We start from the raw sequence: 27,963 nt of genomic DNA on the forward strand, positions 1-27,963 counted from the left end.
TTTAAAAAAAATTTACCTTGGGGCTCCTGAGTGGCTCAGGCAGTTGAACATTCAGCTTTGGCTCAGGTCATGATCTCACAGTTTGTGGGTTTGAGCCCCACATCGGACCCTGTGCTGACAGCTCAGAACCTGGAGCTGATTCAGATTCTGCATTTCCCTTTCTCTCTGCCCCTCCCCTGTTCGTGCTCTCTCTCTCTCTCTCTCTCTCTCTCTGTCTCAAAAATAAACAAACATTAAAAAAAATTTAAAAATGAACTTATACCTTGTGGTGGGGGTACCAGACAAGGGGACTAGTTCTAATACTCGGAGGCTATATTCATATAATATACTTTCAAAGTCATAGTGAGCTACTTCCTGAGATGCCACATGTGAGGGTTCTTTGAGTTTGGGTTTTCCAATGGATCCCGTGGTGATAGGTGTGACCTTGTTTGGGGGACCTGAAGATCTTGCAATCTCCTTCTATTTTTTTTAAATGTTTTTTTTTTTTTTATTTTGAGAGAAAAAGAGAGCACAAGTGGGGGAGGGGCAGAGAGAAAGAATACCAAGTGGGTTTGGAGCCCAGTCTGGGGCTTGATTTCATGAATGCTGAGATCATGACCTGAGCCTAAATTAAGAGTGGGATGCTTAACCGACTGAGCCACCCCACAATCTCATTCTATCAGATACTTTTTCTTCAGCAACCATTTACTCTCCATTATGTGATCTGCTTCAAGCACAAGCAGGGGGATTCCACTGACTCTCAGGTCAAAGAGAGTTATAGCTTCATTATAGCTCTAGACTGCTATGGTTCAAATCTCAGTTCTGCCATTTACTAGCTTGGTGATTTGGGGATAAGCTACTTTATTTCTCTTTGTTTCAGTTTCCTCATTTTAAAAATGAAGAAATAATGCGCCCAGTCAGAATTATGAAGATTAAATGAATTAATAAAAGTATTTTTTTTCTCTTAACAGAACAGTACTTGGTACATAGTAAGTACTCAGTGAATGTTGACAATTATTGTTCTTTTATCACCATTCTGTTTTAAATGTCATGCTGCAAAGTAGCCTGAAGGTTTTCCCAGAGGCCTATCCCAAAAGTACTTTCTATTCCCCTGCAAGATATGCAATTAAACCGTCTGAAAATATATGTGTATTCTAGGTGTTCTTTAATTATCTTTTTCTAATATTAAAGACACAGGTAATACTTTTAAAAAACTACTTATTATCTCAAAACTGTAAAATACTGCTTTCATTTTTCAATAGTTCCAGCATTTCTTATAGTTCAGAGGCTGAAGGTGAATGGCTTCTCCTCAAGATCTTCCAAAATTATTGGTTTGTTGTCCTTAAACTTGTTCTTCTTTTAGAAGTTTTTGTTTTGTTTGTTTTGTTTTGTTTTGTTTTATAAAGGTGCTTACCAGATTTAGGATATTGGAAAGCAGCGAGGAACACTGCAATTTGAGTGAGAGGATAAGAATTCTAGCTCTGATTCCATTTCTTCTAAGCTATGTGACTTTGGGCCTCCAAATTCATTATCTGTTAAATGGGAATGATATATGAAATCTATTTCCTTACTGTAAAATCTATGTAGATTCACATGAGGAATTATTATTTGTGTTGTCCAAATTCTCTATCTTGTTGTTAAGATACTAGGTACCTTATTAAGTCTGTTTTAGGGCCCACAGTGCTTTGCTTGATTTTGAAGTTGTAGGCCCCAGTGACTATTCCTTGGTTTCCACCTTAAAGGTTTGACTGCTCTCTTTATCCCTAGATTTTTTTTCCCTCTCAGGACTGACCCAAGAATAAGATGTGGTCTATTAGCCAGCCACCAACTCCTGTACCTTAAAGGAACTGTTCACTTTCATAAAACAAACATCACTATGGAAAATGCTACTTTGGTTTAAAAAAAAACGTGGAAACATGACAAAAGTAATATAATCATATCCAGTTTCTATGGTCATAGTCCCTGGAATATGGTTTGTGATGTTCTGCATATATGAGATATTGACATGCTGTGGATGAGGCTCAATCCTCCCTATCTCCTCTTCTATTTCCTCTTCCAGTACTCCCTTCCTTAGGAGAAGGACCAAAAATTCCAGCTTCCAGACACAAATGCTTGAAGAGCCCAATCCAGGCAGAAAAATGGTTATTGTTTCAATTAGGTAATTTGCATTTCTGAAGCCCTCCTCCTGGTGTAAATGACATCTCAATGGCCCCAGACACTGTAAACCCCCTTGGGTATTTCCTCTCCACTTTCTTCCCAGCTTCTGTGCAGCTGTCCAGTCCCAGACAAGGAGCAGCAACTCCAGCTCTAGAGAAAAGCAAAAGGCTTAAGAAGTCCTCTTTTTTTTTTTTTTTTGGAAAAACTGAACTTTCTTTAAGACCATTCTGTAGGCCCAAATTTCATTCAGTTTTAAATTTTGGCTGGCTAATTATTAAAACTTTTTTTGTTTGTTTGTTTAAAAAAAGCTTTCTGTTAGCTTTCTCTCTGTGCACTCCCACCAACATTTAGGATGCTGTCCAGAGTTATCTAATGGCTATTCAAATTTTGCTGTTCTTTGAGAGGATACTAACAAGAAATGGCAGAGACATTCCTAATTGCCAGCTATCCCTTTTATGTCATTTGACTAACATATTGGGATTAGGGATGGGGCAAGTAGTATTATCTAGACTCCTTGATTATTGCTGTTAAATAATATTGATATTATTTAACATTATAATATAATTGCTGTTAAATAACTTTTCTTATTTCCATGACCATTCATTGGGCATTAATCAGTACATTCTACGGAGGAGATATTCTGCTAAAAGATACAAGAGACAGTAGGCAATAGATACTAGTTAATTATTGAAGGGCTCAGTTGATGGTGAGGGAAACAGACAGACAATGCCTCTTTGTGTCAGGAACTGTTGTAAATACTTGAGCACATATTAACTTGATAAATATTTATTACAACTCTATAAACTGGTACTATTATTATTATTCTCATTTAACAGATGAGGAAACAGACACAGGGAGGTGGAAAAAACTTGTCCAAGGTCTTATTGTTGAGAAGTTAAAAAGCCAGGATGTGACTCTAGGCACTCACTCTAGAGCCCACACCTCTTTACCATACTTAGGTAGCGATGTACAATATGGACTAGAAGGAAAAGTGACTAGGAGATGATGAAGGACTACATTTAAGAGATATTTCTGCTGTAAAATTTATTTCAACTGATAACCAGTTGGCTGGAGATAGGGAGAGAGAACTCAAAGGTGACTGATTCTTGGGTTTCTATACTGAGACTGGCTTGATGATGGTGCTGAAAATTGAGATTGTAAACATAAAATGAGGAGAGGTTTGTGAGCACATTGAGTATGAAAGACTTGATGCCTAAAGAGATAACCTTCTGAGCTAAAGCTAAGGATTCTGGCCTTCAACAATAATAATGGTGGTGATGATAATAATAGCTAATTATAAGAACTTTTATATGAAAAAAAGTTATAAGTGAATTTCCATGTACTAATTCATGGGATCCTCACAGTAACCCTATTAAATCAGAACCACCACCCACCACCACCACCCCACTCCTGGAAGGTAAAGAAACTTAGGCTCATAGGGACTAAATAGCTTGTCAAAGTCACTCTTCTTCCTCAGCCCTGCTGTCTTATAAGCCACAGGAATTGAAGAAGACCAATAGGAGATGACTCTTATAAGTTGGTCTAGCTAAAAATAATGAGGTCTAGTCAAAGGATATGTGAATGGAAAGGAAGAACCAAATTCACTCCACTCTCTCCTACAAATGTTTCTGGCAGCAACCAAGCAAACTCTCCTGGCTTCACGGTGCCCAACTGTGACTATATGACAGTTATCTGACCTAACATTCTTTTTCTACCATTTTATTTCCTTTTCTCCCCCTCTTCCTTGAAATCAGAAAAGGCTGCCCTCTCTGGAAACTCACACTTCATAGCTAATTACACCTCAAACATCTCTTACACATAACATCTCTAATTTTCTTTCATTCTTTCCCACTCTTGTCCAATTCTTGTACTTGAGAAAACACACTTCCTCATTCTCCTTTTCTGTCACTCATCAAAAACCTTCATAAATGTGTTGAACACCTACTATGTGCCAGGTACCATTCTAAGATCTTGAAATACATCACTAAGAAAAATATCAAAGATGAAAATCTCTGCCTGCAAAGAGCTTACAGTCTAAAGGAAATCATATTTTTCTGTGTCTGACTTATGTGTTTATTCTTTGCACTTCTTCCTCCATTAACAGCGACTTCACCCCCCCTCCCAAGAAGCTTCATAGAAGCCTTAGGACTCTGCAGAAAATAGTTTGAAATATTTTAATTCTAGAAAGAAAAGTTGGACCTTCAAAAAAAAAAGTCCTTGATAAAGATTATGGGATGCAATTCCTGGGCATCTATCAGGTCAGTGATCTCTGCTACACTTGCTGACTCTATGTCTGGTTGATCCAGATCCCAACCTGATAACAATGTGCCTAGCATAACTTCTGATACATAGTAATTATGCCATAAATATTTAGTAAATTATTGATGTATATGTGAACAGTTCTACCCATATTCTTGGATGAAAAGAAAAAAGAAAAGAAGGGAAGAGAAGAGAAGGGAAAAGAAAATCTGTGTGTTTTGAGATAAAATTGAGGCTATTTTAATGTGTCAAAATTATCCAAACTCTTTGATAGTTGCACAAAAGTTTTCCTCATAATCTCAATAGAAGATTCTTTGTGTGTTACTTCCATCAAATTAGGAATGGTTTCCTCAATTCCTGACATTCAATAAATAAAGGATTATTTTAAGCTTGTTTTTGCTTTTTTTGTGTGGCTATAATATAATTTTGTATCTTTGTTCATTGTATATTTCTTGTATTTTAACTGCATTAGGTATTAAATGGCTATTGTGAATTGACCTGTAACATGAACATTTTTATGGGTAAATATATTTGATATCAAAAACAACTGATTTATGGACTACCTTTTGAAACACAATCAGGTCATAAATGAGGACACTAATTGTAATTGATTTGGAGATACTTAGCATGATCTAAAATCTGATCAATTAAGTTATAAGCAAGCTATGGATTTATCTTCTTTGCCCTATGTTCTCCTCTTTAGTGAGATTAGACTGTAGATCGATCAAAGGAAATCTGGTTGAAGAAGTACTGGTAGATGCTTCTGGTGGGAATGATTGTGATTGTGTAGGGCAGCATAATGAGGCCACCAAGTCTTTCCTTTTTATAGAAAGACAAATGAACAAGGAAATGGAAGACTACTTATACTAACCCTACCTAGCTTGTGTGTTTAAGAGAGATAGACAGAAAAAACTTATTTAGAGAGATTTCGTGTTAATGTGTTAACAAGCTCATTAGGATAAATATCCATACAAGTGTATGGAACTCCTTAGAAGGAGAACTAGACCAGGAAGGGGGAAATTATGTCACTATGCTGATATCCTCCTTATGGATAGGGCTGGTTGGAGAGATTGGATTCTCATGTATATAGGATTTGGGGGGGCGGGGGGCAGCCAATTCCATTTTGATGAGTAGAATATACAAATTAGAATGTTGTCCAAACACTGACTTCTCAATATCTAGTAAGTCTGAAAAGTAATGTTCATAGAATACAAACAGGTATAACCAAGGGTAAATGGCATACGGTATGCATGTAGAGGATTAGATATTATTCTAAAATTGTGTTTCCCTTGTCTTTTTTTTCCAGATATGGATCAACTCATAAACAGCTTGGGGGTCCAACTTAATTCAGAAAGTGGCTCAATGCATGTCTTCAAACAGGTCAGTTATCAGGAAAATGAGATGCTAATAACATTGAACCATAATAGCTCTGAGTACCTGTCAATCATTACAGAGCTAATGCTCATTTTTTTCCTACATGTTTTTTGTAGCGTGTTGAGGACTGAAAAGGGGTGAAGGAAGGGATATTTCTAGGAAGTACCTGAAAGCTTGGGTTTCATGTCTGAATAAAGAATAGATCTGACCTAAGAGAAATATAGCCCTTGGGATCAAGACTATAGGGGCAAGTTAGACACTTGGTAGACAACACCAACCATTTACCTAACACTGTTCCATATTTCAGGCACTCTGAAGATTAAATAAATTGTCTTAATCTTCATAATAACTCTGTTGGATAGTGTATTAGTTAGGGTTCTCCAAATAAACAAAACTAACAGAATATGTATGTCTCAATCTCTCCCTAGATGATAGATAGATAGATAAATAGACAGAGAAATAGAGATATAGATAGAGATATAAGTTAAAATACATATCTATATACAACTTATATCTAGCTAGCTCGCTAGCTATTTAGAGAGAGAGAGAGAGATTTTAATGAATTGGTTCACATGACTGTAGAATTCCAATGAGTTCAAAATTTAATAGGGGGTAGGTTGATAGGTTGGAAAGCCAGGGAAGAGTTGCAGTTCCAATGACAGTCTGCTGGTAGAGTTCTTTCCTGCTTGAAGGGGCTTAATCTTTGTCTATTAAGGCCTTCAAGTGATTGAATGAGGCCAACCCATATTATGGAGGTGGGTTGCTTAACTCAAAGTCGAGTGATCTAAATGTTAATTTCACCCAAAAAATATCTTCACAGAAAGATTCAGAATAATATATGATCAAATATATGATCACCGTGATCCGGCTAAATTGACACATAATTAACCATCATGGATAGGTTTTATCAATATTCCCATTTTACGGATAAGAAAATTGTGACCTTGGGCACTCCAAGGACAAGGATTGTTTTTCAACAGACCAGCATTCTGTTAGAATCAGAAGTCCCATTTTGCTCAGGGTTAAGTTGTAAAGTCACCCCATGAGTGAAACACAAATACAGTCAAAATTAACCTTGAAAAATCCCTTAAATTGTCTCTAAAGTTGAGTGAGTATACAGTTTTGTATATCCAATAACTATCTGTTTCTTTATTTAAGTCACCAGATTAAGTATCTGGCTTACATTTAAGAGTCATATTTTACAAAAAAAAAAGTTTTCTTTGATTTTTTAATTTATTATTTTTTTTAATATGAAATTTATTGTCAAATTGGTTTCTGTACAACACCCAGTGCTCATCCCAACAGGTGCCCTCCTCAATGCCCATCACCCACTTTTTCCTCCCGCCCACCCCCCATCAACCCTCAGTGCATTCTAAGTTTTTAAGAGTCTCTTGTGGTTTGGATACCTCCCCTTTTTTTTCCCTGTCCCCTCCCCCATGGTCTTCTGTTAAGTTTCTCAGGATCCACATAAGAGTGAAAACATATGATATCTGTCTTTCTCTGTATGACTTATTTCACTTATTTCACTTGTAACACTCTCCAGTTCCATCCACGTTGCTACAAAAGGCCATATTTCATTCTTTCTCATTGCCAAGTAGTATTCCATTGTGTATATAAATCACAACTTCTTTATCCATTCATCAGTTGATGGACATTTAGGCTCTTTCCATAAGTTAGCTATTGTTAAAAGTGCTGCTATAAACATTGGGTACAAGTGCCCCTATGCATCAGCACTCCTGTATCCCTTGGATAAATTCTTAGCAGTGCTATTGCTGGGTCATAGGGTAGTTCTATTTTTAATTTTTTGAAGAACCTCCACACTGTTTTCCAGCATGGCCGCACCAGTTTGCATTCCCACCAACAGTGCAAGAAGTTTCCCTTTTGTCCACATCCTCTCCTGCATCTAGAGTCTCCTGATTTGCTCATTTTAGCCACTCTGACCTGTGTGAGGTGGTATCTCAGTATAGTTTTGATTTGTATTTCCTTGATGAGGAGTGACGTTGAGCATCTTTTCATGTGCCTGTTGGCCATCTGGATGTCTTCTCTAGAAAACTGTTAGTAATGTCTTCTGCCCATTTCTTCACTGGATTATTTGTTTTTCGGGTGTGGAGTTTGGTGAGTTCTTTATATATTTTGGATACTAGCCCTTGGTCCGATATGTCATTTGCAAATATCTTTTTCCATTCCTTCGGTTGCCTTTTAGTTATGTTGATTGTTTCCTTTGCAGTGCAAAAGCTTTTTATCTTCATGAGGTCCCAATAGTTTATTTTTGCTTTTAATTCCCTTGCCTTTGAAAATGTTTCAAGTAAGAAATTGTTGCGGCTGAGGGAAGAGAAGTTTTTTTCTGCTTTCTCCTCTAGGGTTTTTATGGTTTCCTGTCTCACATTCAGGTTCTTTATCCATTTTGAGTTTATTTTTGTGAATGGTGTAAGAAAGTGGTCTAGTTTCATCCTTCTGCATGTTGCTGTCCAGTTCTCCCAGCACCATTTGTTAAAGAGACTGTCTTTTTTCCATTGGATATTCTTTCCTGCTTTGTCAAAGATGAGTTGGCCATACTTTTGTGGGTCTAATTCTGATGTCAATACTACCCAAAGCAATCTACACATTCAATGCAATCCCAATCAAAATTGCACCAGCATTCTTCTCGAAGCTAGAACAAGCAATCCTAAAATTTGTATGGAACCACAAAAGACCCCGAATAGACAAAGTAATATTGGAGAAGAGGAACAAAGTGGGAGGCATCACAATCCCAGACTTTAGCCTGTACTACAAAGCTGTGATCATCAAGACAGCATGGTATTGGCACAAAAACAGACACATAGAAGAATGGAATAGAATAGACTCCAGAATTGGACCCACAAAAAAAAGTTTTTAACCATTAAATGGTTTTGCCTTTGGTGTACAATTGAATTTAAGTTACATGTGCATATGTGTGATACTCCTTTTTACTGTGTTAATACCAAACCTAATTTAAAATTTTGTTTACCTTTTAGCGGTTGCCATTTAGGGACTATTAGCACATCAACACTTGCTAATTGTTGGCAAAACATCTGCTGGTTGCTGGTGCTAAGTCATAATTAATACTAAAAGGAAGCTGAGTATAAGTGTTAGATAAAAATCTATTGGGCATGTAATAAAAAGTATCCTCAGTGAAATGTTGTCAGGTATGCATAGCTATTTTATTATGAAATCTCAGCACACCTCAGTACAATTCCAAAAATATTTTCCATGCGTTGTTAAAGTATACTAATTTTCCAGAATTTGAAGGAACCTTGAAATTTGTTCAATGTATATAATATTCTGGATATTAGATGATCTGAGAACTTTTTGTTTCTTGCCATTTCCAAGATATCTTGTTTTTAGTAAAGCTACGGTGCTTGTGGTTACATGACCACAGAACACTGGCCATATCCCAGGGAAAAAAGGCTCAGAACTTCTGTTCTATAAACTACAATGTTGGCAACTTTTAGGTGGGCAGACACCTACTGGTTTGGCTCATTATATGTTTTGTTTATGTCATGAGAGAGGATTAGTGGGTGGCTGTCTAGCTCAGTACATACATGCTGCTCTCCCTTCTTTGAATTCCTACATACCATACCATATAATGAATATATTTGGTTGTCACTATCCTTTGTTTATAGTTTCTGATTATTTCCTAGAAGTAGGATTTCTTGGACAAAGTATATGAGCAACTTTAGGGTTCATATTGTATCATACATGTCTCCATCATCCAATTTAATATTTATTAACATTTCACATGTATTCTCACATAATTGCATGATCTCTCTCTTTCACTCACTCTCTCTCCATCCCTCTAACGCCCCGCGTCTTTCTCTCATTTCTTCCCTTTCAAAGTAATTTGCATCAAGAAACTTCACCCATAAATAATTTAGCATGCATCACCTAAAATGACATTATCCTACATAACTACATCAACAATATTATACCCAAGTAATTAACAATATTTTAATAATATTATTTAATTGGGTCATATATTTCTAAAAGATCCTCAGTGACACCTTTTTCACACCTTTCTGCCTTGAATGTTCTTCAGTTAGCCTGTCTAATTAACCAAATTCCACACTTTTCTTAGGGCCCAAATTTCATTTCCATCTCTTCCATAAAGCTTTTACTGATAATTAATCTTACTAATCTCTAGTGCACTGGAATTCCTGGCATGCTAAATTATCTGTACCAGTTACTCATGTGGCTCTGTTCTCACCTAATTATCAACTGATTATATATATCTTATTTTTATAGTGATATTTTTGTTTTCCAAAATTCAATTATGTATGTACCACTTATACAATTTCTGCCATATCCTTATTATGGATATTATTTACATACCTTTAGAAGATTAGTGCAGCGACAAATAAGTAAATACCTATAATGGTTCTGTCCTAAGCAATCTGGAGAATTCAGGTTTGATGTGGAGTATTGGTTTCCCAGGGTTGCTGCAAAAAATTGCCACCAGTTGGGTGGCTTAAAATAACATAAATGTATTTTCTCACAGTTCTAGAATCCAGAAGTCAAAAATTGTGTCATCACTAGGATCCTTTCCAAGGCTTTAGGGGATAATCTGTTTCTTGCCTCTTCCATCTTCTGGTGGATTCAGGTGTTCTTTGGCTTGCAGACTCAGCACTCCAGTGTCTACCTACATCTTCACATTGCTTTCTCCTGTGTGTCTCTCTGTGTGTCTTTGCTCTGTGTACCTATTTAAAGACAATTGTCATTGAATTTAGAGCTCACTCAAATAATCCAGGATAATCTCTTTTAAGATCCTTAGTTTAACTATATCTGCAAAGACTCTTTCCAAATAAGGTAATATTCATGGGTTCTAGGGATTAGGATGTAGACATATATTTGGGGGCAACATCATTCAGCCCACTACAGTGTATTATACATTTACATATATTTCTAATATATAGTAAGTAATGCAGTATACCAAACAATTGTAGAACTTTGAGAAAGAAAAAGTATTTCACCAAATTGTATTTTTAAATTTTTTTAAATCTATTTACCTAAATTCAAGTTAGTTAACATACAGTGTAGTATTGGTTTCAGGAGTAGAATATAGTGATTCACCACTTACATATAACACCCAGTGCTCATCCCAACAAGTGCCCTACGTAATGCACAGCACCCATTTAGCCCAACCTCCCACCCATCTCACCTCCAGCAACCCTCAGTTTGTTCTCTGTGTTTAAGAGTCTCTCATGGGTTGCCCCCTCTCTCTTTTTATCTTATTTTTCCTTCCATTCTTCTGTGTTCATCTGTTGCGTTTCTTAAATTCCACATGTGATAGCAAGCATATGATATTTGCCTCTCTCGAACTTATTTCATTTATCATAATACACTCTATTTCAATCCACGTTGTTGCAAATGGAAAGATTTCATTCCTTTTGATCACTGAGTAATATTCCATGGTGTGTGTGTGTGTGTATATATATATATATATATATATATATATATATCACCTCTTCTTTCTCCATTTATCAGTTGAGGCATGTTGGGGTACTTTCCATAATTTTGCTATTGTTGATAGTGCTGCTCTAAACATTGGGGTGCATGTACTCCTCTGAATCAGCATTTTTGTATCCTTTGGATAAATACCTAGTAGTGCAATTGCTGGATTGAAGAATAGTACTTTTTTTTTTTTTGAGGAACCTCCATACTGTTTTCCAGAGTGACTGAACCATTTTGCATTCCCACGAACAGTGCAAAAGGGTTCCCCTTTCTCTGTATCCTCACCAACATCTGTTGTTTCCTGAGTTGTTCATTTTAGCCATTCTGATAAGTGTGAAGTGGTATCTAATTGGGGTTTTGATTTGTATTTCTCTGATTATGAATGATGTTGAGCATCTTTTCATGTGTCTGCTAGCCATCTGGATGCCTTCTTTGGAAAAGTGTCTGTTCATATCTATTCTGCCCATTGCTTCCCTGGATTATTTGATATTTCGGTGTGAGTTTGATAAGTTCTTCATAGATTTTGGATACTGACCCTTTATTTTATATGTTATTTACAAATATCTCCTCCCATTCTATCAGTTGCCTTTTAGTTTTACTGATTGTTTCCTTCGCTGTGCAGTAGCCTTTTATCTTGATGAGGTCCCAATCATTAATTTTTGCTTTTATTTACCTTGCCTCTGGAGACATGTCTAGTAAGAAGCTGCTGCTGCCGAGATCAGAGAGGTTGCTGGCTGTGTTCTCCTATAGGATTTTAGTGGTTTCCTATCTCAAGTTTAGGTCTTGCATCCATTTTGAATTTATTTTTGTGTATTGTGTAAGAAAGTGGTCCAGGTTTATTCTTCTGCATGTAGCTGTCCAGTTTTCCCATCACCATTTGCTGGAGATACTGTCTTTTACCCATGGGATACTCTTTCTTGTTTGTTGAAGATTAGACATTTGTGGGTCTATTTCTGAGTTTTCTATTCTGTTCCATTGATCTATGTGTCTGTTTTTGTGCTAGTACCATACTGTCTTGATGATTACAGCTTTGTGATACAGTTTCAAGTCCAGAATTGTGATGCCTCCAGCTTTGGTTTTCTTTTTCAACATTCAGGGTCTTTACTGATTCCATATAAGTTTGAGACTTGTTTGTTCTAGCTCTGTGAAGAACGTTGGTGTTATTTTGATAGGGATGGCATTGAATGTGTAGATTGCTTTGTGTAGTATTGACATTTTAACAATATTTGTTCTTCAAATCCATGTGCATGGAATGTTTTTCCATTGTTTTGTGTCTTCTTCAATTTCTTTCATAAGCTTCCTATAGTTTTCAGCATACTGATGTTTTACCTCTTTGGTTTGGTTTATTCCTGAGTATCTTATGGTTTTCGGTGCAATCGTAAATGGGATCAATTTTCTATAGTTTCATGCCAGGTAATAATTTTTCCATATTTTCAAGCTAGGTACTAATCAAATACCTAATGAATTAATATAGCCACACATATACATACATACATACATACAAGCAACATAAATATGTACATATCTAACCTTATATGCTTGGATGCAGCTACTCTGCTTGATACTTTCTCTCAGTCCCTTAGAACTGCCTAGTTCATTAGTTTGTACAAAATGAATAATTCTATTGTCTCATAGTGCTACATTTCCAGGTACTATTGAGATGGTGATAATGTAAAATTTGAAATCCCTCTAGGTTTAGGTTAGGTCTAACTGTTAATAATACCCAACTCCAACCACTTCTCCTTCCTCTAATACATATACACTTGAAATCCTTATTGGAGAAGGATTAAGGTTTCAGAAAGTTAAACTGACTCTTTGACTTAAACAGTGAATATGCACATATATTTCTGTATTTACATACTTGTGTACCCAGGCATGAAAATAATAAGTTTAAACATAGATTAAAGCTAGAAGGGACCTGTGTACATGAGCAGCTTTCCTCTTTCTGTTTAGGAGCCTGGGTTTTATCTTAACTACCATAAAAATACTCTTTCCTCTCTTTTCCATCTGTTGTGCTGTCTGGAGCATTTTATTTCATTTTATTTCTAGTCTTGCTTTCCCACTTTTAAGCTCTAAATCAGAGCTATTTTATTTATTTTTTATATTTAAATGTGTGAATTTGTGACAGTAAATTACACCTCAAGAAAACTGTTTCAAAATAGAAAAATTATCAGGCATCTACCCAGCATTTTTACTCCTAGGTATTCTGTTGTTTTTTTTTTTTTCACACAAAGTGTCCATCGACTGATGGATGAATAAAGAACAAGTGGTAAATATATGTACACTGAAATATTACTCAGCCATAAAAAGAATGAAATCTTGCCATTTGCAATAATGTAGCTGGAGCTAGAGAGTATTATGCTAAGCGAAATGAGTCAGTCAGAGAAAGACACCATATGATTTCACTCATACGTGGAATGTAAGAAACAAAACAAATGATCATAGGGGGAAAAAAGAGAGGCAAACCAAGAAACTCTTAATTACAAACCGATGGTTACCAGAGGTGGTGGGGTGGTGGGTTAAATAGGTGATGGGGATTAAGGAGTGTACTTGTTGTGAGTGCACTGGGTGTTGTATGGATGTATTGAATCACTAAATTCTATACCTGAAACTAATATTACACTGTATGTTAAAAAACTGGAATTTAAATAAAAGCTTGGAATTTTTTATATTAAAAATAAATAACTTAGTAAATCAGAGCTGTTTGAAACATTTGATTCCCCTGACCCTCAACCTCCCAGGGCATTTCTACCTATCTTCATCAAATTCTAAAGAACATAAATACTTGGAAATTAACTAATTTTTTTCTGGATTTCTTTCTAGAATTGAGGGTGCCTTTATCCATCATCTTTGATGATATATCAATAAATAACTCTTTTTTTGTCAACTCAAATTGACTTCAAATCTGATTAAGATTATTCTGGACCTTTGAGAAGGACTGTGGAAATTAAACTTCTCTTTAAATTAGCCCCATAAATGTCTGTGGTTTTTTTTTCATACTCAACCTTCTTCATAGACTCAGAAATTTGAGAAAGCTGCAGTCTGAAGTTTTAAAGTAGCAAATGGGTACAGTAGCTATTCTCTTTCTTTGAAAAATGATAGTGACTGATGACAGAACACTTAAAAACTGAAGCCATCACACAGTGTTGAATATGAAAAGAGGCTATTTAAAAAGAAAGATCTGATGGCACAGTTTTAAATTAATCCTCAGATGCACTATTAAAACTGTGATAATTATATTCATTTTTGTGGAATGGGGAGCCATCTTGAGACATGTCAGTGAGAATTTTTAAAAATCACCAAAACTCTAGGGCTGAAACTTCAGTTACTCCTTACACTATGTCTCTTTAGAAACTTTAAGTATGGTATGTCATACCAAGTATGGTATGGTATGTACAAGAAGAAGGTATGGCAATAGTGTTTGTTTTTTTTTGTTTAATCATAGGTGTAGTTATATTCAAAATATAGAAGAAATTAGACTATATATTGGAATTATTATTAAAAGTGTTTGGCCATATAGAAAAGAGCATTCTCAGTCCACACAGAAATTATTCAATATAGGGGTTTAGTCAATTGAGTGTCTGACTCTTGATTTCACCTCAGGTCGTGATCTTAGGGTTCATGGGTTCCAGCCCCATGTTGGGCTCTGTGCTATCAGTACAGATTCTCTCTTTCCTTCTCTCACTCACATACGCTCTCTCTCCCTTTCAAAATATACAAATAAACTTAAAAAAAGAAATTATTCACTATAGTAATGTGTGGATATGAGATGCTTGTCTTATTATGCCTTCACATTACAAAGCAAGAAAAAGTAAGTTCAACCTTTAGACCTACTTTTGAGCATAGTTTTTCTTGAGGAAGCTTGCTTACAGAATAAAGCAATCACAAACTAGAAAATCCTTGCTACAGACTGGATTCACTTAAGCATGCCAGGTGTACTTGAAAATGATATATTCAGAGGCGCCTGGGTGGCTCAGTCGGTTGAGCATCTGACTTTGGCTCAGGTCACGATCTCGTGGTTCGTGAGTTCGAGCCCCGCGTCGGGCTCTGGGCTGATGGCTCAGAGCCTGGAGCCTGCTTCCAATTCTGTGTCTCCCTCTCTCTCTGCCCCTCCCCCATTCATGCTCTGCCTCTGTCCCAAAAATAAATAAACGTTTAAAAAAATGATATATACAGAAGGAAATACATAATGATATGCTGTGAGGAAGTTACTGTTAAAACAGGAAAACCCAAACACCTGGACTTTCAACATTACATTTAAAGTCTTATAATGATGGCAGAGAGGGGTAATGATTGGAGTTTTATTGTGGAAATGATTTTTATTAAGAACTGAAGGTCACAGGGCAAGCACAACCCATGATGGGTGTTAAAAAATGCCTTGCAATATCTTATCTCATCAGGACAATAAGAATAGTCTCTATGATATGAAAGCAACCTGAGTGTCCATTCATAAATGAAAGGGTGAGAAGATGTGGTACAGGGCCCCGCCCCATGCCTCCCACCATGGCGCCCCTCACCTCTCCACAGGGGGAAGTTACTTCCTGACTCTGAGCTCTCCCCCCGCTCCGGCAGCCCAGTACAGTGATCATTCTCGATCCCAAAAGTGTCTCTACACCCCTTGGGGAGTGCGAAGAGTGCAGCGTCCTTGGAAGCCAGCTTGAGCAAGGCACCTGACCTTCCAGGACTTCAGGAGGCACCTCAGAGAAACCCTGCCTCACCATCTGCTCATGTCTCAGACATCTGTCTACATGGAATCTACAGACCTTCTTTCAGAAGAGGAATCGTAGGAGAACTATTGACTGTCTTCAAGCACTATCATGGCTGGATTTGTGTTTTAGGATAATCTCCTTGGCTCCTGTGTGGGGTAGATTCAGAAGATCCCATCGAAGCAGTACCACAAGACTGGCAGTGTTCAAGTAGCCCAGAGGCCACACCACTCTACCGTGAGTCCTGCCCCTGGGAGAGGGGAAGATAAGGTACACACCAGTCTGACTGTGGCCTCAGCGGTGGGCTGGGGGCAGACGTCAGGTCTGACTGCAACCCGCCCACCAAAACAAGTTACTCCAGACAGCACAGAGGAAGAGCCCTGCAGTTCTCTGCACTCCAGGGACTATCCAAAATGACAAAACGGAAGAATTCTCTCAAAAGAAACTCCAGGAAGTAGCGAATTGATCAAAAACGAACTGATCAAAAACGATTTAAGCAATAGAGCAGAAGATGAATTTAAAATAATAGTCATAAAATTAATCGCTGGGCTTGAGAAAAGTATAGAGGACAGCAGAGAATCTATTACTACAGAGATAAAGGGACTAAGAAACAGTCAGGAGGAGCTAAAAATGCTATAAATGAACTGCAAAATAAAATGGAGATGACCACAGCTCGGATTGAAGAGGCAGAGGATAGAATACATGAATTAGAAGGTAAAATTATGGGAAAAGAAGAAGCTGAGAAAGAGATAAAAAAAATTCAGGAGTATGAGGGGAGACTTAGAGAACTAAGTGACCTAATTAAGCGAAATAATGTACACATAATTGGCATTCCAGGGGAGGAAGACAGAGGGAAAGGTGCTGCAGGTTTACTTGAAGAAATCATAGCTGAGAACTTCCCTGAACTGGGGAAGGAAAAAGGCACTGGAATCAAAGAGGCACAGAGAACTCCCCTCAGATGTAACATGAATTGATCTTCTGTATGACATATCATAGTGAAACTGGCAAAATACAAGGATAAAGAGAGAATTCTGAAAGCAGCTAGGGACAAACATGCTCTAACATATAAAGGGAGACCAATGAGACTCATGACAGATCTGTCTACTGAAACTTGGCAGGCCAGAAAGGAATGGCAGGAAATCTTCAATGTGATGAACAGAAAAAAAAAATATGCAGCCGAAAATCCTTTATACAGCAAGTCTGTCATTTACAATAGAAGGAGAGGTAAAGGTCTTCCCAAACAAACAAACACTGAAGGAATCCATCACCACTAAACCAGCCCTACAAGAGATCCTAAGGGGGAATCCTGTGAGACAAAGTACCAGAGACATCACTACAAGCATGAAACCTACAGACATCACAATGACTCTAAACACATATCTTTCAATAATAACACTGAATTCAATGGACTAACTGCTCCAACCAAAAGACCAAAAGACATAGGGTATCAGAATGGATAAAAAAAAAACAAGACCCATCTATTTGCTGTCTACAAGAGACTCATTTTAGACCTGAGGACACCTTCAGATTGAAAGTGAGGGGATGGAGAACTATCTATCATGCTACAGGAAGTCGAAAGAAAGTGGAGTAGCCATACTTATATCAGACAAACTAGACTTTAAATTAAAGGCTGTAACAAGAGATGAAGAAGGGCATTATATAATCATTACAGGGTCTATCCATCAGGAAGAGCTAACAATTATAAATGTCTATGTGCTGAATATGGGAGCCCCCAAATATATAAAACAATTACTCACAAACATAAGCAACCTTATTGATAAGAATGTGGTAATTGCAGGGGACTTTAATACTCACAACATTGGATAGATCATCTAGACACAGGATCAATAAAGAAACAAGGGCCCTGAATGGTACACTGAATCAAATGGACTTGATAGATATATTTAGAACTCTGCATCCCAAAGCAACAGAATATACTTTCTTCTCGAGTGTACATGGAACATTCTCCAAGATAGATCACATACTGGGTTCCAAAACAGCCCTTCATAAATATACAAGATTGAGATCATACCATGCATACTTTCAGACCACAAAGTGATGAACCTTGAAATCAACCACAAGAAAAAGTCTTGAAAACCTCCACAAGCATGGAGGTTAAAGAACACCTTACTAAAGAATGAATGGGTCAACCAGGCAATTAGAGAAGAAATTTAAAAAATATATGGAAACAAATGAAAATGAAAATACAACAATCCAAATGCTTTGGGATGCAGCGAAGGCAGTTCTGAGAGGAAAATACATTGTAATCCAGGTCTATCTCAAGAAACAAGAAAAATCCCAAATACAAAATCTAACAGCACACCTAAAGGAAATAGAAGCAGAACAGCAAAGACACCCCAAATCCAGCAGAAGAAGAGAAATAATAAAGATTAGAACGGAAATAAACAATATCGAATCTAAAAAACCTGTAGAGCAGATCAACGAAACCAAGAGTTGGTTTTTTGAAAAAATAAACAAAATTGACAAACCTCTAGCCAGGCTTCTCAAAAAGAAAAGGGAGATGACCCAAATAGATAAAATCATGAATGAAAATGGAATTATTACAACCAATCCCTCAGAGATACAAACAATTATCAGGGAATACTATGAAAAATTATATGCCAACAAACTGGAAAACCTGGAAGAAATGGACAAATTCCTAAACACCCACACACTTCCAAAACTCAAACAGGAATAAATAGAAAGCTTGAACAGACCCATAACCAGCGAAGAATTGAATTGGTTATCAAAAATCTCCCAACAAATAAGAGTCCAGGACCAGACGGCTTCCCAGGGGAATTCTACCAGACGTTTAAAGCAGAGATAATACCTATCCTTCTCAAGCTATTCCAAGAAATAGAAAGGGAAGGAAAACTTCCAGACTCATTCTATGAGGCCAGCATTACGTTGATTCCTGAACCAGACAGACATCCGGTGAAAAAAGAGACCTACAGGCCATTATCCCTGATGAATATGGATGCAAAATTCTCAATAAGATACTAGCAAATCGAATTCAACAGCATATAAAAAGAATTATTCACCATGATCAAGTGGGATTCATTCCTGGGATGCAGGGCTGGTTCAACATTCACAAATCAATCAATGTGATACATCACATTAATAAAAGATAAGAAACATATGATCCTATCAATTGATTCAGAAAAAGCAATTGCAAAATTCAGCATCCTTTCTTAATAAAAACCCTTGAGAAAGTCGTGATAGAAGGAACATAGTTAAACATCATAAAGCCATTTATGAGAAGACCACAGCTAACATCATCCTCAATGGGGAAAAGCCAAGAGCTTTCCCCCTGAGATCAGGAACACGACAGGGATGTCCACTCTCACCGCTGTTGTTTACATAGTGTTGGATTTCCTAACATCAGCAATTAGACAACAAAAGGATATCAAAGGCATCAAATTGGCAAAGATGAAGTCAAGCTTCCCCTTTTTGCAGATGACATGATATTATACATGGAAAATCCGATAGATTCCACCAAAAGTCTGCTAGAACTGATACATGAATTCAGCAAAGTTGCAGGATACAAAATCAATGTACAGAAATCAGTTGCATTCGTATACACTAACAATGAAGCAACAGAAAGACAAATAAAGAAACTGATCCCATTCACAATTGCACCAAGAAGCATAAAATACCTAGGAATTAATCTAACCAAAGATGTACACAATCTGTATGCTGAAAACTATAGAAAGCTTATGAAGGAAACTGAAGAAGATATAAAGAAATGGAAAAACATTCCGTGCTCATGGATTGGAAGAATAAATATTGTCAAAATGTCAATACTACCCAAAGCTATCTACACATTCAATGCAATCCCAATCAAAATTGCACCAGCATTCTTCTCGAAGCTAGAACAAGCAAACCTAAAATTTGTATGGAACCAAAAAAGGTCCCGAATAGCCAAAGCAATTTTGAAGAAGACCAAAGCAGGAGGCATCACAATCCCAGACTTTAGGCTCTACTACAAAGCTGTAATCATCAAGACAGCATGGTATTGGCACAAAAACAGACACATAGACCAATGGAATAGAATAGAAACCCCAGAACTAGACCCACATAATTATGGCCAGGTAATCTTTGACAAAGCAGGAAGGAATATCCAATGGGAAAAAGACAGTCTCTTTAACAAATGGTGCTGGGAGAACTGGACAGCAGCATGCAGAAGGATGAAACTAGACCACTTACTTACACCATTCACAAAAACAAACTCAAAATGGAGAAAGGACCTGAATGTGAGACAGGAAACCATCAAAACCCTAGAGGAGAAAGCAGGGAAAAACTTCTCTTACTTCAGCTGCAGCAATTTCTTATTTGACACATCCCCAAAGGCAAGGGAATTAAAAGCAAAAATGAACTATTGGGACCTCATGAAGATAAAAAGATTCCACACTGCAAAAGAAACAATCAACAAAACTAAAAGGTAACCAACAGAATGGGAAAAGATATTTACAAATGACATATTGGACAAAGGGCTAGTATACAAAATCTATAAAGAGCTCACCAAACTCCACACCCAAAAAAACAAATAATCCAGTGAAGAAATGGGCAGAAAACATGAATAGACACTTCTCTAAAGAAGACATCCAGATGGCCAGCAGGCACACGAAAAGATGGTCAACGTCCCTCCTCATCAGGGAAATACAAGTGAAAACCACACTCAGATATCACCTCACGCCAGTCAGAGTGGCTAAAATGAACATGTCAGGAGACTATAGATACTGGAGAGGATGTGTAGAAACAGGAACCCTCTTGCACTGTTGGTGGGAATGCAAACTGGTGCAGCCAGTCTGGAAAACAGTGTGGAGGTTCCTCAAAAAATTAAAAATAGAGCTACCCTATGACCCAGTAGTAGCACTGCTAGGAATTTACCCAAGGGATACAGGCGTGCTGATGCATAGGGGCACTTGAATGTTTATAGGAGCACTCTCAACAATAGCTACAGTATGGAAAGAGCCTAAATGTCCATCAACTGATGAATGGATAAAGAAATTTTGGTTTATATACACAATGGAATTTTACGTGGCAATGAGAAAGAATGAAATATGGCCATTTGTAGCAACATGGATGGAACTGGAGAGTGTTATGCTAAGTGAAATAAGTCATACAGAGAAGGGCAGATTCCATATGTTTTCACTCCTATGTGGATCCTGAGAAACTTAACATAAGACCAGGTGGGAGGGGAAGAAAAAAAAATGGTTAGAGACGCAGGGAGCTAAAACATAAGAGACTCCTAAAAACTGAGAACAAACTGAGGGTTTATGGGGGGTGGGAGGGAGGGGTGGGTGGGTGATGGGTATTGAGGGCACCTGTTGGCATGAGCACTTGGTTTTGTATGGAAACCAATTTGATAATAAATTTCATAATAAAAAATTAAAAAATAAATTAAAAAATGAAGATGTGGTACACACACACAGACACACACACACAGAGGAATATTATGCATCCACAAAAAAAGGATGAAGTCTTGCCATTTGCAACAACATGGATGAACCTAGAGGGTGTGATGCCAAGTGTAATAACTCAGAGTGAGAAAAACAAATATTGTATTTCACTCATATGTGGAATCTAAAATAAACCGAATAAACAAATGAATAAAAAGCAGAATCAGACCTGTAAATACAGAGAGCAAACTGATGGATTCCAGAGGTGAGTGGGGTAAGGGATGGGCAAAATTGATGAAGGGGAGTGGGAGATACAGGCTTATAATTATGAAATAAGTAATTCATAGAAATAAAAGGCACAAGATAAGGAATATAGTCAATGATATTGGGATAGTGTTGTATGGTGACAGGTCATAGGTATACTTGTGAGCATAGCATAAACTTGTTGAATCACTATGTTGTACACTTGAAACTAATGTAACATTGAATGGCAACTATGCTCAAAAACATTTTTAAAAAAGAATAGTCTATATGTTCTTTAGTTTCTTTACTCTTATTGGCCAGTTTCCATTTTGGATATTCCTGAATAATGTATTTTTCAATAAAATGAATAACTGTGGATTGAATAACAGCTATCCTACTGTTCTTTAGAGATTCCTGGGGTTTTGCCTTTTAATCAGGGAAGAGAGATTGTCAGGTTAAGTGACAAGTGGGAAATGCAGATAAAAATAGGAGCTCAAGTAGATTTGAAAGATTCAGAGAATAAGGAAGTTTTAAATTCAATACAGTCATTGTTTACAATTTCCATCCCTTATCTCCCCCCACCCCACCCCAGTAAGATTCTACTGCCCTCCTTATCTGGATGAAATGAATCCACCTATGAGGGATAGATCACATTACACATGTATGTGGAACAATAAATACAGAAAACAAACTGATAGTTGCCAGAGGAGAGGAGTGGGAAAATGGGCAAAATGGATGAAAGGGAGTGGGAGATACAGGCTTTTCGTCATGGGATTAAAATGTATAGCATAGGGAATGTTGTCAATGTTATTATAATAGTGTCTTAGTGACAGATGGTAGCTACACTTGCACTGAGCATAGGATAATTTGTAGAAATGTTTGATCATTATGTTATACACCTGAAACTAATGTAATATTGTGGGTCGACTATACTGAAATAAAAATAGATTTAAAAGTATGTTAAATGATGGGGGAAATCACAGAAGTTAGGACTTACAGGAGTAGTTGGAAACAATACTTGGACCACAGACAAGGCCTCAGTTGGGGTCTGGGCTTATAAATCAGGAAACCAAGAGTATCATAGCACAGTAGAGGGAAAACACAGATGGGAGGCTGGGTAGATTCTGTAGATTAAGTATGGATATCTCTTGATGCCTACACTCACTCCCAGCATGCTCTGAGGGTTTTTTGAATAAAGTCAAACTCAGAGAACACTTCCTGTACTTACCCCTCTATTTTCTGAGTTCAGACCTTTATTAACTCTCACCTAAATTTTTAAAAATCATAACGGTGATGTTTTATCAAACCCCTTTTTAAAGATATGTGCTTTTATTTTTATTTATTTATTTATTAATTTTTAACATACAGCGTTTTATTAGTTTTAGTACAATATACAATATAGTGATTCAACAATTCCTTACCAACACCCTGTGCTCATCATGACAAGTGCACTCCTTAATTCCCATCACCTATTTAACCCATCCCCCACACCATCCCTTCTTGTAACCATAAGTTTGTTCTCTATAATTAAGAGTCTGTTTCTTGATTTGTCTCGTTCTCTTTTTTTTTCTCTTTGCTTGTTGTGTTTCTTTAGTTCCACATATCAGTGAAATCATGTGGTATTTGTCTTTCTCTGACTGACTTATTTCACTTAGCATTAAACTTTCTAGCTCCTTCCATATTGATACAAATAGGAATATTTCATTCATTCTTTTTTATGGCTGAAATATATATATATATATATATATATATATATATATATATATATATCACACCTCTTCTTTATCCATTCATCCGTCAATGGATACTTGGGCTGCTTCCACAATTTGGCTATTGTAAATAATATTTCTATATTCATCAGGATGCATGCATCCCTTTAAATTAATGTCTTTGTATTCCTTGGGTAAATACCCAGTATTGTGATTGCTAGATTATAGGGTAGTTCTATTTTTAATTTTTTTAGTAACCTCCATAATGTTTTCCACAGTGGCTGCATCAGTTTGCATTCTTTTCAACAGTGCACAAGTGTTCCTTTTTTGTCACATCTTCACTGACAACTGTTGTTTCTTGTGTTGTTGATTTTAGCCATTCTGACAGGTGTGAGGTGATATCTCATTACAGTTTTAATTTCCATTTCCCTGATGGTAAGTGATGTTGAGCATATTTGCATGTGTCTGTTGGCTGTCTGGATGTCTTCTTTGGAGAAATGTCTGTTCATGCCTTCTGCCCAGTTTTCATTTGGATTATTTGTTCTTTGGGTGTTGAGTTTTTATAAATTATTTCTATATTTTGGATATTAACTTTTTATCGGATATGTCATCTGCAAATACGTTCTTCCATTCCATAGTTTGCCTTTTAGTTTGGTTGAATATTTTCCTTGCTGTTCAGAAGCTTTTTATTTTGATTTAGTTCTAAAGGCTTATTTTTCTTTTGCTTCCCTTTTCTCAGGAGATATATCTAGAAAGAAGATTCTATGGCCTATGTCAAAGAAGTTACTGCCTGTGTTCTTCTATAGGATTTTTATGGTTTAAGGTCTCACATGTATGTCTTTAATCCAGTTTGTATTAATTCCTTGTATGGTATAAGAAAGTGGTCCACTTTCATTCTTTTGCATGCTGCTGTCCAGTTTTCCCAACACCCCTTTGTTAAAGAGACTGCTTTTTTCCCATTGGATATGCTTTCTTGCTTTGTCCACATTAATTGACCATATAGTTGTGGGTTCATGTCTGGGTTTCTGTATTGTTCTATTGATCTATGTATCTATTTTTGTGTCATTACCATATTGTTTTGATGACTACAGCTTTGTAACATAACTTGAAGTCTGGAATTGTGATGTCTTCAGCCTTGCTTTTATTTTTCAAGGTTACTTTGGCTATTCGGGGTCGTTTGTGCTTCCATATAAATTTTAGGATTGTTTGCTTTAGCTGAGTGAAAAATGCTGGTGGTATTTTGGTAGGGATTCCATTAAATGTGTAGATAGATTTAGGTAGTAAAGACATTTTAACAATATTTGTTCTTCCAATCCATGAACATGGAATGTTTTTCCATTTCTTTGTGTCATCTTCAATTACTTTCATCAGTTTTTTTTTATTATTATTTTCAGAGTACATGTCTTTTCCCTCTTTGGTTAGGTTTATTCCTAGGTATCTTTTTACTATTAGTGCCATTGTATATGGCATTGTTTTCTTAATTTCTCTTTATGCTGCTTCAGTATTGGTGTATAAAATTGCAACAGATTCCTGTACATTTATTTTGTACCCTGTGAGTTTGCTGAATTTGTTTATCAGTTCTAGCAAAACTTTTGTTGGAGTCTTCAGGGTTTTCTGTGTATAGTATCATGTCATCTGCAAAAGTTTTACATCTTCCTTAATGATTTGGATGACTTTTATTTTTTTGTCGTCTGATTGTTGTGGCTAGAACTTTCAATATTATGTTGAATAGAAGTGGTGGCAGTGGACATCCTTGTCTTGTTCCTGACCTTAGGGGACAATCTCTCAGTTTTTCCCCATTGATGATGATGCTTGCTGTGGGTTCTTCATATATGGCCTTTATTATGTTGAGGTATGTTCCCTCTAAACCTACTTTGTTGAGGGTTTTTATCATGAATGTATATTGTACTTTGTAGGTGCTTTCATCCATCTATTGAAATGATCATATGGTTCTTATCCTTTCATTTATATATCACATTTATTGATCTGTAAATACCGAAACACACTTGCAACACAGAAATAAATTCCACTTGATTGTGGTTAATGATTTTTTTAATGCATTCTTGAATTCAGTTTGCTAGTATTTTGTTCAGGATTTTTGCATCTATTTTAATCAGGGATATTGGCATATAGTTCTCTTTTTTAGTGGTATATTTATCTGGTTTTGGTATCAGGGTAATTCTGACTTCATAGAATGAATTTGGAAGCTTTCCATCCTCTTCTATTTTTTTTGAAATATTTTGAGAAGAATATGTATTAACTCTTTAAATGTTTGGTAGAATTCACCTGTGAAGCCATTTGTTCCTGGACTTTTGTTTCTTGGGAGTTTTTTGAACACTAGTTGAATTTCTTTGCTGGTTATTGGTCTGTTCAAATTTCTGTTTCTTCCTGTTTCTGTCTTGGTAATTTATATGTTTCTAGGAATTTATACATTTCTCCAGGTTGTCCAATTTGTTGGCATACAATTTTTCATAATATTCTCTTACAATGGCTTATATTTCTGTGGTGTTATTTGTTATTTCTCCTCTATCAGTTTTGATTTTATTTATTTGAGTTTTCTATTTTTTCTTGATAAGTCTGGCTAGGGATTCAACTTTGTTGATTTTTTTCCAATAGCCATCTCCTGTTTCATTGAGCTGTCATGTTTTCCATGTCATTTATTTCTGCTTTAGTCTTTATTATTTCCTCCTTTATCCTGGTTTAGGTTTTTTTTTTTCCATTTTTTCTAGTTTCTTTATGTGAAAGGTTAGGTTGTTGATTTGATATTTTTCTTATTTCTTCAGGCAAGCCTGTATTGCTATAAACTTCTCTCTTAGAACTGATTTGCTGTATCCCAAAGGCTTTGGACTGTTCTGTTTTTCATTTTCATGTACGTTTTCATTTTTTTCTTTGATTTCATGGTTGGCATATTTATTGTTTAGTGGCATGTTATTTGATCTCCATGTATTGGTGTACTTTCAGATTTTTTTGTAGTTTTCTTCTATTTTAATAGCATTGTGGTCAGAAAAGTTGCATGGTATGACTTCATTGATCCTTGGACTTGTTGAAAATTGTTTTGTGACCTAGAGTTATATTATGGATAATATTCCATGTGCACTTGAAAATAATGTGTATTCTGATGTCTTAGGATGGAATGTTCTGAATATATCTATTAAGTCCTGTTCCAGTGTGTCATTCAAAGCCATTTTTTTCTTGTTGATTTTCTGTTTAGATCATCTGTCCATTGATGTAAGTGTGCTGTTAAAATCCCCTACCATCATTGTATTATTATCAATTAGTTCCTTTATGTTTATTATTGTTTTATGTACATGGTTGTTTCTATGGGTGCATAAATATTTACAATTATTTTATGTTCTTTTTGGATTATCCTCTTTATTATTAATATGTCCTTTTTTGTCTCTTGTTACAGTATGTGTTTTAAAATCTAGTTTTTCTGGGGTGCCTGGGTGGCTAGGTTGGTTAAGTGTCTGACTTGGGGTCAGTTCATGATCGTGTGGCTCATGAGTTTGAGCCCTGCATTGGGCTCTGTGCTGACAGCTCAGCTTTGGATTTTGTGTCTCCTTCTCTCCCTACACCTCCCCTGCCCACATTCTGTCTCTCTCTCTTGAAAATAAACATTTAAAAAATAAAGTCTATTTTTTCTAATATAAGTATTGCTACTGCAGCCTTTTCTTGACATGTATTTTCATGATAGATATTTCTCAGTCTCCTCAATTTCAATCTGCAGGGGGTCTTTAGGTCTAAAATTAGTCCCTTGTAGGCAGCATATAGACATATTTTTTTAAATCCATTCCATCACCCTATGCTTTTTTTTCATTGGAGTGTTTAGTCCATTTCCATTCAGAGTAATCATTGATAGATATGTATTTATTGTCATTGTATTATTTGTTATGTGATTATTTCTGAAGATTTTCTTTGATCCTTTCTTTCATGTTTTGATGAATTTCTTTAATAATATATTTGAATTTATTTCTCTCTATTCTTTGTATATGTATTTGTGATTTTTGATGTGTGGGTACCATTATTTGTATATAACTACTTCTGCATAAAGCAGTCTATATTAAGTCGATGGTCATTTATGTTTGAACCCATTCTTTACTCCTCTCCTCCCCATGTTCAAGGTAAAAGTTGTCATATTTTAGATGTTTTCTTTCATGAGTTCCTTGACTTCTTGTTTACAGAAATAGTCGTTTATACTGCTTTTGTGTTGCCTACCTTCAGATTGTCACTTACAATGCCCTGCCATGTAGTGTCCTGTTCCCCAGGGCCGGGCACTTCTGGGAGTATTTCCATTGTGTGCTGCATGTGCACTGTTGTTTTGCCCTGCCACTTTATCCTTCAGGCCAATAGCTCCAGAGGCTCTCTTTGTTTGTTGTGGACAATATTTGGCCTCTGGAATGAATGTGACACATTTTAACTAGGTATGCTCTGGTCTGCTTGTGAAATGAGAGCTGTCACCTCCACGAATGGAACTGAGACTCTGCAAATCTCCTGAGTTGGGGCACTGGGTATAAGCCAGGGTTTGGGCCTGTATTCTAGGGTAGGGGGCATACAGTGCTGGGACTGAGGCATAAAATACTGGGAGGTGGTGTTTTCTGGAACACAGAGAGGGGGGCTTGGTGTAAACAAGTTAGTGAGCATTGGTGCTGGGCTTGTTCCTACTGGTAG

At 36.5% G+C, this 27,963-nt stretch overlaps 1 protein-coding gene across 1 annotated transcript in view; it reads left to right on the forward strand.

The window, feature by feature from the left end:
- KLF8 (KLF transcription factor 8) overlaps nucleotides 1-27,963 on the forward strand; it is a 145,818-nt gene that overhangs the window by 86,075 nt on the left and 31,780 nt on the right. The window contains exon 2 of the mRNA XM_058712433.1: nucleotides 5,702-5,775. Coding sequence (XP_058568416.1) covers nucleotides 5,704-5,775 — 72 coding nt within the window. The 5' untranslated portion in view covers nucleotides 5,702-5,703. The remainder of the gene's footprint in view (nucleotides 1-5,701; nucleotides 5,776-27,963) is intronic.

Source organism: Neofelis nebulosa, chromosome X (assembly GCF_028018385.1).
Source record: "Neofelis nebulosa isolate mNeoNeb1 chromosome X, mNeoNeb1.pri, whole genome shotgun sequence".
In the NCBI taxonomy this organism is placed as follows: domain Eukaryota; kingdom Metazoa; phylum Chordata; class Mammalia; order Carnivora; family Felidae; genus Neofelis; species Neofelis nebulosa.